The sequence below is a fragment of the Anabas testudineus genome, chromosome 16, assembly GCF_900324465.2.
Source record: "Anabas testudineus chromosome 16, fAnaTes1.2, whole genome shotgun sequence".
Taxonomy (NCBI): domain Eukaryota; kingdom Metazoa; phylum Chordata; class Actinopteri; order Anabantiformes; family Anabantidae; genus Anabas; species Anabas testudineus.
In genome coordinates, this window is record NC_046625.1 from 1,826,707 (window position 1) to 1,839,882 (window position 13,176).

A 13,176-nucleotide genomic window follows, 5' to 3' on the forward strand; every position below is an offset into this window, starting at 1 on the left:
ATTACATCCACTAGGCTGTGGAGTCTGTTTTCTAGATCATGTTGCTCGTAACACAAGAAACACAAACACCTACAAGAGAAACCACGAGGAATCTGACGCTGCCTCATCCTCAGCAGCCTCTGTCTTCGTATTACCCCCTCAGAATAAATGAGTGTCGTATTTGCGTCTTCTGTTTACAGCGCACAGAACCACTCTTTATCCCTTCGCTCCCAGTATCTGTCATCGTCACTCTCTGTCTTTGGGATGTGACTCATTGCTTCCCTTCTTTCCCAGTGTGGGAAGTTTAGCTGCAGGCCATAGTGAAGAGCGAAAGCCTCACATCATCTTTTTCTTCATAGACTCTCACAGATATCTCATCGGACATATTTTTTTTTATCCAAACAGCTGTCCTGATGGGTTGACTGATAAAAGTGTCAGTCTTGTTAATAGCCTAAAATATGTCTGAGGCATTTCCCTCCATGTCCTTCACCTGTTGGCATATCTGTGCCACTAGCTGTTTCTGCAGGACAGCAACTCAAAATGAAAATAGAAACTTGTAGCACATAGATTTCACAGCTTGTGCCATTTGAATGCGACTGAACTGATCCTGGAAATTAATAATTGCAATATATTGTATATTGTGACACCTGTGATTTATTATCCCAAAATTGTATCAATGATTTTCTGTCATTTTGAGATTTGCAGTAGATGACATGATTTGATCTCAGGGAGAGGAAACAAATCTGAGAAAGGTGATCTACTTTCACAAAAGCCTGTACTTGAAGGAACAAAGCCAGCATTAGTTTCCTTTTTCCATCGAGGTTAATAATGCCTGTCCTTTCCAGCCTTTCTTCTGAGGGACAGTGGCTGTGGCCAACAAAAATGTTGTTGTGCCCTACACCCCTGATTACATAACCTCTTTGTTCCACCTGTCACAGAGAAGGAAGTCTTATTTCTAGTGATTTTTCTTGCTTTTTCGGAAAGGTTTAATCTGATGGTATACTTGCAGTTATTGACTAGACTTTTTAAGCTGAGATAGAGGACAGCAGCCCTAATGAATTAATCATTTGGGCTTATCTAAAGCTGCTGCTGTTCCCAACAGCAACCCAAGGTAGCACAGCCGGTCGTCTTCACTGCATTTACATGCAAAACAACGAACTCCCACTGAGTATTGCCAAAACCACCCGTGTGCAAAAATAGACTTTTCATTTTCTTCATTTCTGCCATTCTCTATAATTCTTATGCAACACCTCCTTATCATTTGTTCATGATGGAGTCGGGGTGGTATTTTGTGGCACTTGCTAGAGTATAAAAATACTAAACTACTATATAAGACAGGGCTGTATTTGAGCTGTCAAATCAGTGCAGATACGAACAGCAGTTCAAGAGAAATGTAAGAATAACTTAACAATTGGATTAATTTGGTCCAGTTCTTACTAATTCCAATAAATGTGTTAATGCATAATCTACTCTACTCGAGTCTGCCATAGGCCAGGTCGTTCTTGTAAAACATAATTTATCTGAAGAGGAGGGATATGAGGTTGTTGAAACTGAGACCGAAACTGTCCTACAGATCCTGTGACATGAACTAGCAGTACAGTGTGCAGGTCATCTGTGTCGTGTGGCGTTGAGGGACAGGACAGAGTTTAGGTCATACACGTTCTAATTGTCCCAAAACCAGACTGAATAGAACCTTGGTTTTAAAGAAATGTTACAGTACCTCTCAAGAGACTTCCCAGGTCAAATACATGTTAAAGATTTTGTTTCAGACGGTCCACAGAAGGTGTTCAGACAGAATGTGCAAATTGTCTAAAGGCAAACATCCAATTTACAATTTTATAAGTAGTAAAGATTTCAATAATATATAGATGATGAATAAATACTTTGGTTTGAATGAAGCATTTTAAGGAAATACCTTTGAACAACTGGTAAAATATTTTTCTTATCTCTGTTATTAGGACCAAATGTAAAATAAACAGTCTGTTAGGCGCAGTGTCTCAGAGGGACTCAGACCCATAACCCTGACAATATTTGCACCTCAACCATAACTAATTTAGTGTTGAAGTGAGTGAAGCTAGAAGAACTTTGCCCTGGCCTGCCTTCGTTTAGGATGCATCTGTCTGTCCAGAAGGCCACAGCTGAAGGATTGATCTGTTTATTTTCTCGGAGGACAGCTGGTAAAGGTTAGCTCTGCAGAGGGTGGTCGCTACTCTCCAGCTGGCTGACAAACTCAATATGTCCCTAAAGTGGGAAATGGACACCTTCTGTGAACTTCATCTTAATCAGTTGTTGTTTCTGACTGTGGAACGAGACATTGTGACAGGTAGACATGGACATTCACCTGTGCACTTTATGTGATTAAAGTTTAATAAGTAGCTGTCTGCACTTTAAGCCAGTGTACTGTAGCAGAGAGTAGAAAGCTTTTCTCACACACTTACTATAAAGATGGATCCACTTCTGCACATGCTAAAATGCATTATGGATCAATAGCTTTATACACAGTCATGATTACTTCAATGACAGTTAATTCAGGGCAGCAGTTAATAATTATTCCATTATTTAATAATCTGCCTTTGATTTCCTGAAATAATTGACAATAATTTTCTCTATGAAATGTCAGAATAGTAAAAAAGATGGATTTTAATTGTGTTGTTTTGTGAAGCTATTTGACATTTTAGAAGCTGGAACAGAAACTTACTGGATTTTTTATTTAAAATAATGACTTTATTATTCATTTATCACAATAGTTGCCAATTAATGGTCTGTATCAACCAGTTGCAGCTCTACACTTTAACAGTTAAAGTATTGAAGATACTGTGAAACATTTTAGAACATCTCTGTGTGATATATTTGTTTTTTTGCCATGTGTCTACCTGCAGAAATATCTGCCTGTTAATTGTATTCCCAAAACAAATAACAGGGTGAGCTGAGGACAGACACCAGTCAAATTTTCTTTCAATTAAAATCCCACAGAGATCAGACTTAATTGAGATCACAGCTTCATTTCCAGAGCTCTGAACTGTTGGTGTAGCAGTCTGGGCACGATGACTATTTATATGCCAGTATTTATCCGTGATTTGACATGTGCATTTGATAATTAAAGGTAATCAGAAATCTGTCATGTGCTGTTCAGCAGGATACAAACTGTTTTTTTGTTTTTAATTAGTCTGTAATCTAGGTTACTTTGATCCATATTAACAGACATAATTATTTTGTGTGTGTCTAAATATAGAACTTGTTCTAAATAATTTTTCCTGAAATACTGATATGGGTTATGTTGCTTGGGTTGACCAAGCAGCTTCGGACTGGATATTTCTTGCTTTTATAAAAGCAAACGTTTTAGTGTTATTTAAACATTGTGCTGAGTCAACAGTGGAGTGTAGAGCCAGTTTTGCAGCTGCTAAAATGGAAATGGCACAAAGGAACCATGAAACTGCCAACAGTGTCTAGATTTCTAGGTTTCTTATGCTTCTCCAATACTCAAATGAATCTGTTTGAGATTAGCAGTACTCTGGCTTTGGCTTTGGCTCCCAAAACAAAACTAAACAAACATTACACTGCTTTACAACAGGAAGTCACAATGCAACTGATTATTTTTTCACTGATCATTATCAAACAAAGGAAATGCTAAATGTCACTACAGTGGGATGCTATACAGTGGCAAGAAAACGTATGTGAGCCTTTTTGAGCTTAAATGTTATGGGCTAAAATGCCTCCTGATTACTTTAGGCACATTATATTTGTTAATACTCTTGACTTAGTTGAAGATCAGATCACATTTTATGAAAACTTATTGCTGAAATTTGAAATTCCAAAGGGTTCACATACTTTTTTCTGCCACTGTATTAGTGCTGACATGTACAAACTAAAGACGTTGTGTCATTTCAACAGGGGCTTTTCTGACATGATATATTGTCCAAATAAAAAGATTGTTAGTTGATATGAAAACAATTTTTAGTTGCAACCTTAATGACTTAGCTTGATGTCAAATTTTGACCTATTGATATTGGTCCTTTGTTTTTTTGAAAGTTATTGAAGAACAGGTTTATCACCCTATTATCTTGGAAAATGATAATTTACATTAAAAGTACATCTACCTAGATTTAATACGTTTACATTTACATTTAATTATTTATAAGACACTTTTATCCAAAGCAACTTACAAGTGAGGTACAAAGCAAAATATCTAAGAAAGAAGACAAACTTTAAATTAGTGCTCTAGAAAGAGTTGTTTCAGTTTCATGTGGGGTAAGTGCAAGATTTTCAAGTGCAGAGAAAGATTCGGAAGGGTTCTGTTTTCAGAAGGTTTTGAAAGTTGAGACTGATGCAGCTGAGCGTGCAGAGGTGGGTACGTCGATCCACCATCGTGGAACCACTGATCTGAAAATGAGGTGATGGTGAGAGAGTTCAGTTAGGGCGGCACTGTTGACTTGACCACTTTGTTGGTAAGAGTCAGGACTTTGAACCTGATGCAGCAGCTACAGGAAGCCAGTGTAGATCTGAGAAGTGGTGTAACATGTTATAAATGTATTGACTCAGTTAGTTATTAACAACTGATTTTACTTTTGAATTGTCCTTTCTAATAAAATCAATTATCACTGCAGTGCTAAGAAAGCTTGTTCTTTTTTTCCTGTTGTATTTTCTGTGCATTTTTCTGTGTCCGTTTCTTCCCACTCGTCTCTTTGTGATTACTGGGTTGGGAGCCTCCAGCCTGTATTTACACCGCTGTCTCTCTCCAGAGCCTTTGCTCTTTGTGACCTCGTCTGTCTGCTGATGGGAGCAGGTTGCCCAGTTGCCTCAGTGTTGGGAAACAAGCCCTCGCTAACAGGGTTCACATGTCAGCAGCCCCTATGTCATCTTCATGGCTTTCAGCAGCAGCACATTGTGGATTATTAGTGTGCAGATCACTGGGGAGCCTAGATCAGGCTGCACTGGCAACCTCTGGCTAATTAGCATGGTTTCTAGCTTTGTGGCTTTTGAAACGGTGCTGCAAGAGATGCAATCACACCTCCATGTTGTTTTCTCTGTCAGTTGAGTTCTCGAGTTCAAGTGTAGTCCACCCACTAACAAAGTAGTTCTCATGAGCAAACTACCAATGTGGATCCAAGAAGTATATTCATTGGACAGACTTGTGGTAACTTTCATCTCATGAAAGTTGGAATATTTACAAAGGACCGCAAATCTGGTAATAGTCTGGTTAACTCCACCTTAAGCTGCTAAATGCTCCACTACGTTCTACTGTTGCATCCGTTTACTGCTTTTCTCTTGCTGTAACATGAGGGAGGTGAGAATGAACCAAAACAAGCGAACATGTATTACGATGTTCTGCCATACAGTGAAACAGTTCTATAGTGCTTTGAACGTAGTAGCTTCAAAAGTACTAACTAATACCTCTGACACTGACAATGTTCAGCTATTAATATCTCATCGGAGGTGTTGATATGACTCTGCTCATATTTTAGGCCCTTGTTTGTGGTACAGTTTATCATCTTAATACATTGTGCATTCTATTTAAGTTTAAAACCACTTGCAGCTTCGTATAGTGCGTTGGTGTTGAGCGCTGCAGACTCATAGCAACAAGGTCCATTAGGGCCGACTGGAGAGCATCTGATAAATTGCAGAGAATTGCAGAGAGTACTGTTCACAGCAGTGAAAAGGAAAAGTATAGAATTCAGAGTAGGTCTGTAAAAAGAGAGCATCGAGCTCAGCAGGCTTCATGTCATTAAATAAAAGAATGAACTTCATTTGTGGTGGTGTTTGAATTCATAGGACTTGTTTTCCCACATGGGTTTGTGTATCATATAGTGCATCTTTCTCTCACACGACTCAGCACTCGACCCTCAGGGCTCACAATAGAGCACCTCCTATCTCTGTCATCAGTGACTTTTGACTTCCTGCATTTACTGTAAGAATAGTTGAAGGGGGGGCGCTGTCCATGATCGCTGCCCTGCAGCCATTTAGGTCACAGCAGAGAAGAGATACCTGCTGCTGCTTCCTCTTCAGTCCAGTAATTGAATTCTCTGTGGAAGGTTTTAGAAGTGGAGTCATTCAGACAAGGCTGTGTTTTCAGACCATCTCTGTTTACAAAACCCTAAAAGCTTGGTAAATATTTGGGAGATGGATTTGAAGCTGTACCAACCTTGAAAAATCATGTTTTCCAGACTGCAAAAAGCTGTGATTTGTTTTACATTTCTTTAATAACAAGTAAAAATCACCATGTGGTCATTTTATTCTCCAGAGCTTCTATTATTAGACATTTTTGAAAAATTGTCTTTTTAAGGGGAGATTAGTGAAGATGGAAAAAATAGATAAGAAATCATACAGACAATATTATTTTAATGTTAATAATATTTACAAAAATGCTTTGGTCTAACCATTATTTTCAATTCAGTCTAGTTCACTTCACTATTTTCTCAATTAATCATTTTGTCCAGTCAGTGAATCAGTTATTTTGGCTGAATAAAGTAAGTGAAACAGTGTTTTAATAACTAGTTGAATCACCTTTAGACTAAATAATCTCATGTAAGAGGAAGTCATTCTGCTGTAGATTTACATTAATGTTTAGAGTCATTGGACAAAGGTCTGGCACATTTACATGAAAAATGAATCGTTTATTTGATTACCCCAATAGTATTCAGTTAATTCACTGTCGATCATCTCTCCTTTGGTTCGGCAGCAGAACTGGATTGATGGATTTGAATCATGAACAACCCTGTTATTAGTGAATAACTGAATAATTTGTTATTAACAAATTAACACCTTTAATGATTTATTAATTTTGTGAAACATTCCTGCATGTTGTTGAACTGTACTACACTCAGTTTTCCATTTATTGACTCTAAAATTAAACAGAATTGCAGCAGAAACTCTGCAGCTGTAAATGTCCCAGTGCTGTTTTTGCCACAACCACAAACTGTGTAAAATCTGATCATGTGGCAACCAGCCCACATGTGATGGGATTTTGAACGTTACAGATGTTGAGATCATTGACCTCAGAGAGTTGTGGCTCTTTCGGTGGCTTTGGCACAGCTGTGTCAGCATGGGCAGTGAGCAGCAAGAGAATTAAAAGAGGAATAGTGATTTCTATAGAAGAACAAACAGATGCTATAACCCACATGGTTTGTAAAAATGTCAGTAAGAGGGAGTTCATATATACATGTAACAAGTAACCGCATAACGCTTTCAGCTCTGATGAGAAAATGTAAGAAATTAAATTAAGTAATCTTTTTTTTGCCCTTGAAAAGAAAGTTTTAAATAGAATTCAAGAAACACCCGTTATATACAGCTGTTGCTGCAAAATGTTTTTTGTTTTTTTAGCCTAATATTTCTCAAACTTTCCTGTCTCTCTGTTTTCTTCAGGTGAGGTGAAGATGGTGGACCGGCTTGCTAACAGCGAGGCCAACTCTAAGCGCATCGCGGTGGTGGAGGGCTGCTTTGGCGCCGCAGGTCAGCCGCTGGCCATACCCGGCCGTGTGCTGATCGGTGAGGGCGTCCTCACTAAACTCTGCCGCAAGAAGCCCAAAGCTCGGCAGTTCTTCCTCTTCAACGACATCCTGGTTTACGGCAACATCGTCATCCAGAAGAAGAAGTACAACAAGCAGCACATAATCCCGCTGGAGAGCGTCACCATCGACACGGTGCCAGACGAGGGCGACCTGCGCAACGGTTGGCTCATCAAGACACCCACCAAGTCCTTTGCAGTTTATGCTGCAACCGCTACTGAGAAGTCAGAGTGGATGAACCACATAGGCAAGTGTGTGGAAGACCTGCTGCAAAAAAGTGGTAAGGCTCCCACCGGAGAGCATGCCGCCGTCTGGGTGCCTGACTCTGAGGCATCGGTGTGCATGCGGTGCCAGAAGGTGAAGTTCACACCGGTCAGCCGGCGCCATCACTGCAGAAAATGTGGCTTTGTGGTTTGCGGGCCGTGCTCGGAGAAGAAGCACCTCCTGCCCAGCCAGTCGTCTAAACCCGTTCGAGTCTGCGAGTACTGCTACGTGCAGCTGACGTCAGGAAACCACGCACCGCGGTCAGACTGCATCAGCCGGTCAAAGTTCAACAGCAACAACCTGTCAGACGACGAGGATGAAGACGACAGCAGTGACTGAGAAATACCCGAACCCTCCCCACAGCCAGTCCCGTCCTGTCATCCAGGAGGAAACGCTCTGCTGATTCTTCTTTGTTTCTTTCTCGTCCCCAGATGATCGAATCATGCTCCGTGGCGAGATGATTTCCTCCTTTGAGGATTAATTCATTCATTTATTCATGTTGGACTTTGGAGTCTCAAACCAAAATATTAGCAGGGATACTCCCTGCACACGGTGATTAATCACTGAAATGTGGAATTAGCCGGGTGACCAGCAGAACTGTGAGGAAAAAGTCTGACTGTTCATCGCTTCCACTCTGCTCAGTCTACTCTTCTCTCTTGACTCTTAATTAGGCTGCAATTAGTCACTACAGAACACAATGGTGCTAATGAGAACGCCTCCCTCCCCTCTGCCCTCCTCTTAAGTTAATTTCATCCTTGAGGATAATTTCCCGAGTCTGTTTTCTTTGTTTTTATTCTGTCCATGAACTACACAAGGTGATTGCTTGTAATTTCTGCAGGGAAAAGCAAACGTTAGGCTTCTAACCTTTATCTCCTCTGTCCTTCAGGTATCTCATCAAACAGGGCTTTTTTGTAACAGAAGTTATTTTTCTGTCCTATTTTGTAAATTTGTCTCCATCATAACATTTAGCTGAAACAAGAACCCATATTGTGAATAACAAAATGTAGGTTACACTAAACCAAGAGTTTTCTTGTTGACCTGATACAGATCAACTTGAGCACCTCTCATAGTGGCTGTGTTTGTCTCTGTTAACACACTTCTATCTCAGCAGCTCCCCAAAAACTAACAATACCTTTTGCCTCTACTGTCACGTAGTGCCTTATAGAAGAAAGATGAGCCCAGCCTTCACTAAGAAAAAGTTATTTTTTAATGGATCCAGATGGCAAAAAACAGGGGCTCCGAAAAATATAACACAGAGTGGAGTTGTGTGTGTGTGTGTGTGTGTGTGTGTTTTCTAGAAACAGGCGAGTAGGGAGATTACCAACCAGCTACGAGACGGGAAGAGTTGAGTTTGTTAGACTTTAACCAACCGTTAATCACTGGTTCTTGAGTGGGAATGTGCGTGACTTGGTAAACAGCCAGGCGCTGTGTTCAGACTGAGCGGCTAAAGGGCAGTTTTCTACTACAGGAATGTAATGAGCCATAACATCCTGATTCTTGTTCCCGCCTTGTGCCTCCACTGTACTTTACAAACCAGCATCAGCTCATTGATAGATCAGCACTCGTTTTTAGCTAAGCACAGTAAAAAAACACAAATATTGCATCATTTTATGCAGAGCAAGCCCAGTCCTTCAGGACGGATCAGGTGCTGGTCCCACTCTCTCGTTGCTTCTTACCATCAAACAGCTGCTGCCCCTTTCAGACCAGAAGGTAATGGTGAAGAAACTGGAGGTAGGGCAGACTGGGGTATACAGAACCATCATTTGTTATTTTAATTTAAAGCAGTTTTTGACTAACCATAGGTGACATAGTACCCACCACAGATAGAAGAATAAATTCAGCTTGGGTCTCTATCACGACAGCACACAAGCCACAAAATGTATTCAGAAGATGACATTTTGTTTGTGAACTTCATCAAGTCCTAATAGCTAAATATGGATATCACGCCCATGTGTCCTAAAATAGACAGGCAAGCTCCATCTGAGGTGTAGTTTGTCTCCAAGCATTGTTTCTCTCTGAAGCTACTTAAATAGCTTCAAAACTAAATATGACGCGAGTATAAAAACAACAACTACACGTGACACCCTCATAATAATGATGAATAATGAGATTGAAACAGACTCTTTTTGCAGTGTTTAGTAAATTCTTTTTCTGTTTTATTAATTGCAATGTTGAATTTAATCCCCTTGGGAAAACCTGGAGCCTGGATCACCTCCAGAGCTGTGATCCACTTTATTTCCAGGAATTTGAAAAGCGAGCAGAGAACAGTGGAAACAAAAGCAGAAGCTGTCAGAGGTTACTTTTAAAGTGACCGGGGGAAATGCCTCAGTGTAGAAGTTTCCTCTCTCTGAATAGACTAGCTGTAGGTATGCTCAGTCTGCATGGCATCATCATCATCATCATCTTGTATTTGTTAAAAACACTGATCGTGATAGAAATATTAACTATTTCTTCACTGAGAGTAAAGAACTGCAAAGGCTGTTAAACACTTGGTCAGCACCTCCAGGGAATGAATGAAATGCAATAATCGGGAAGTGTGAGGACCTGCTTTCTGTTTTTCTTCTGAAATCACATGATTGTGTGTTGCATCATAATCTAATTCCTCTTTGTTCAGTAGTTTGTGCCGTTACGTTCGCTGTCAGGAAATCATGGCGTCTTCTTGCTGGTAGCTAGTCTTCCTTGTGCTGCTCTGAGGCTACAGGGCCACGCTGTGTCAGAAAGCAAACACACCCCCTGTTCCACCTACCACAACTTTCCTATGAAAAGCACAGTCTGCTGCTCATGTGATGTTTGTGTCATGTGATCAGTCACTGGTGGGGAAAATATGACCAACTACCTGTTGCAACTGGCAAAAGAGACTCAGACTCACACTCACAGATGTTCATGTCATCAGTTAGTGGGGGTTTCTCTTCCCAGTGGCTCCTCTGAAGTGTTTCAGTGCTTTTGAAATGAGCAGCTTTCAAAATGACTGCAGCCACAAATGACTCATTTCATAACCTCACGACAAAACTGACTTATATCCCAAAACTTCGAAAAATGTCAGACTGAAAAGCCGAAACCTTTTAATTAAATGTATTAGTGTGAGGTTTTAAAGCCAAGAATTAGTTTGAACAATGATTTCCCCACAGTCATTAGACGCCTCCCCGGGTCCAAACAGTTCTATGACACCAGGGCTAGAACTCGTGCAGCTCTTAAGAGAGCAGCACTCACTGGCAGTGTCTTGAGACATGGAGTTGCATTGCTTGAAATTTAGCACTGCCCCAACATCTCATGATAATAATAAAAACAAAACAACTATTTGATCAGATTTCCTCCATGAACCAACATCCTGATAATAACAGTCCTCCAGTGACAGGTGACCTTTATTTACTGTGTAGGACCTTCCTCACACAGAGAGTCTGATGGAGAGCGTGAACTGAATCGCAGCTGCACATTAAGCTGTGTGTGTTTGGCTTTGTTGGCCCTCGTTCTAGACCAGGTCTCACTGTCCTCAGGCCCTTTCAGATTGGTTTGGAAAACTTTTTAATGCAGTTTGGTTCAACACAGCTGGAGCACAATTTTGAACTTAACATTATTTGTATTTTTACAGCGTATTCTCCAGGCTGTTGCTCAGTTTCTTGGACCAAACGGTGTAATTGCAGTGGTGCACGAACATGAACTGATGTTCGAATTAAGTAATGAAACTCTTCAGAGCAGCTCGGAGCACATGTTGTCAGCTTAAGTTGTAGCCACGGCTCTGGATGAGTGTTTCTACATTTTGACGACATGCTTCTACACATTGAGGATTCTGATGAGGTTGTGGCCTCGTCTCATCTGCAGCTCTCAAAGCAGCTGAACATGGAGAAGAAAGGGATGGTTTTCTTTTGGTTTTACAGATTTTAAGTTGCTATTAATTTTTATGCTGCTGCATTAGCAGCAGCCAGAGTGATTACAGAAATTAACACGTTAATGATCACTAACCAGCTGTCCTTTATACTTACTGTGGCCGCTCTGCCAACAGAGGAAATGAGCACAAAGTCCGGCCTCAGGTTTGCTGTGGATTGCACTTAACACACTCGGCACATGGACTCTGATCTATGTTGATCTGTCTTCATACTGTCAGATCCTCTGTGGCTTCGTTGGATGTTTTAAAATGAGTCTTTATCTTTTAGTCCTGTTGATTTTTGTACATTTGTACAGACTTATTTGGGTTATTTTGTTGATGTTGTACAGCTCTAATTAGTTCCTCCTGTTAGTGACATCCCAGTAGCATCTGCAGCTTTTTCACACTTGTTGTAAAATTATCTTTGCACATCGTCTGGAACATCATGAAATGTAGAAAGCTGCTTTTCCAGCATGTAATGTAGCTTTTTACCAAGTACTTCAACAGAAGAACGTCTCACAGCTGCAGCTGAAATTAAATGTGGTTTACAAGTTACCACCACTATGTTTCAACACCTGCACTGTGAGGAAACTCTTCAAAGTTCAGTCTGCACCGCTCCACAGGAACCAAAGTGAAATGAAACGAGTTAAGTAACGCTTCCTAAATGTACGCAGGAAATAAAGTCAGAGTTGAGAGTCACCAGGTTTCCCACAGGGATGTCGTTCAGAATTCCTCCATTCAGACAAACTGTTTGTTCCCACTCTGAGCAACACGTTCGACCCACGGCTCTAAATCTTACAACAACTCTTCTATTTAATGATAGATTTTTGATAGCTGGGCTGATGAGGTCACTAAAAACAAGCTGCTCAAGCTTTTCTGCAGTCGTCAGTAAAAGTAAATGTTCTTTAAAGATCAGTTTCTGTCTTCATTTCTGCTTTTCCTTTGAACTCATCAAGCCTCGGCTGCATTCATTCGATCCTTAAGTCAAAGTCTGACAATGACCCTCTGAGCCTGAGACGTCCCTGTAAACCCTCCAATTAATGAACCCGTTCTTTTTCAGCCGTGTTCCAGACGTTTGGAGCTCAGCTTGACGTCTGTTTCTGTCCTGCTGCAGGGACCAGGCGTTCACACCTGAACAGGTTCAGCTGAGCTGAAATAAGACGAAAAGAAGCATCATTGGTTTCTTGGTACATTTTACTGTTATTATCCGGAGAGTCTGTCAGATGTGGTTGTTGCTCGGAGTGGGAACACACACAGCAGAATTTTTAAAAAAGCTGCAGATGTGTTTTTCTGGTTGGAAAACATCGAGGAGGCGATTTGGCTGAAAGAGATCATTGAGAGTTTAGTTTGAGTCGCTCACTGCTGTCTCGTGGATTTGTAATGTTTTTTTGTTTTAATTCTAAAAAGGGCTCCAATCAGAATGTAACCAGCATATCGTTGTTCATTACTAATTCTTTCAGAAATTTTTAAGTATATATTACATATAAATAATGTTTTGTTTCAAGTCGACCTGATGTTTTGTGTTTTTTCATTTAGCTCCTCTGGAAAAAAATAGAAAATATAATCAAT

At 40.4% G+C, this 13,176-nt stretch overlaps 1 protein-coding gene across 2 annotated transcripts in view; it reads left to right on the forward strand.

Moving 5' to 3' along the window:
* Positions 1 to 12,864, forward strand: part of plekhf2 (pleckstrin homology domain containing, family F (with FYVE domain) member 2) — a 28,519-nt gene extending 15,655 nt beyond the window's left edge. For both annotated transcript variants that reach the window (XM_026371316.1, XM_026371317.1), the window contains exon 2: positions 7,339 to 12,864. In XM_026371316.1, coding sequence (XP_026227101.1) covers positions 7,350 to 8,084 — 735 coding nt within the window. In that variant the 5' untranslated portion in view covers positions 7,339 to 7,349 and the 3' untranslated portion in view covers positions 8,085 to 12,864. The remainder of the gene's footprint in view (positions 1 to 7,338) is intronic.
* Positions 12,865 to 13,176: the final 312 nt, after the last annotated feature.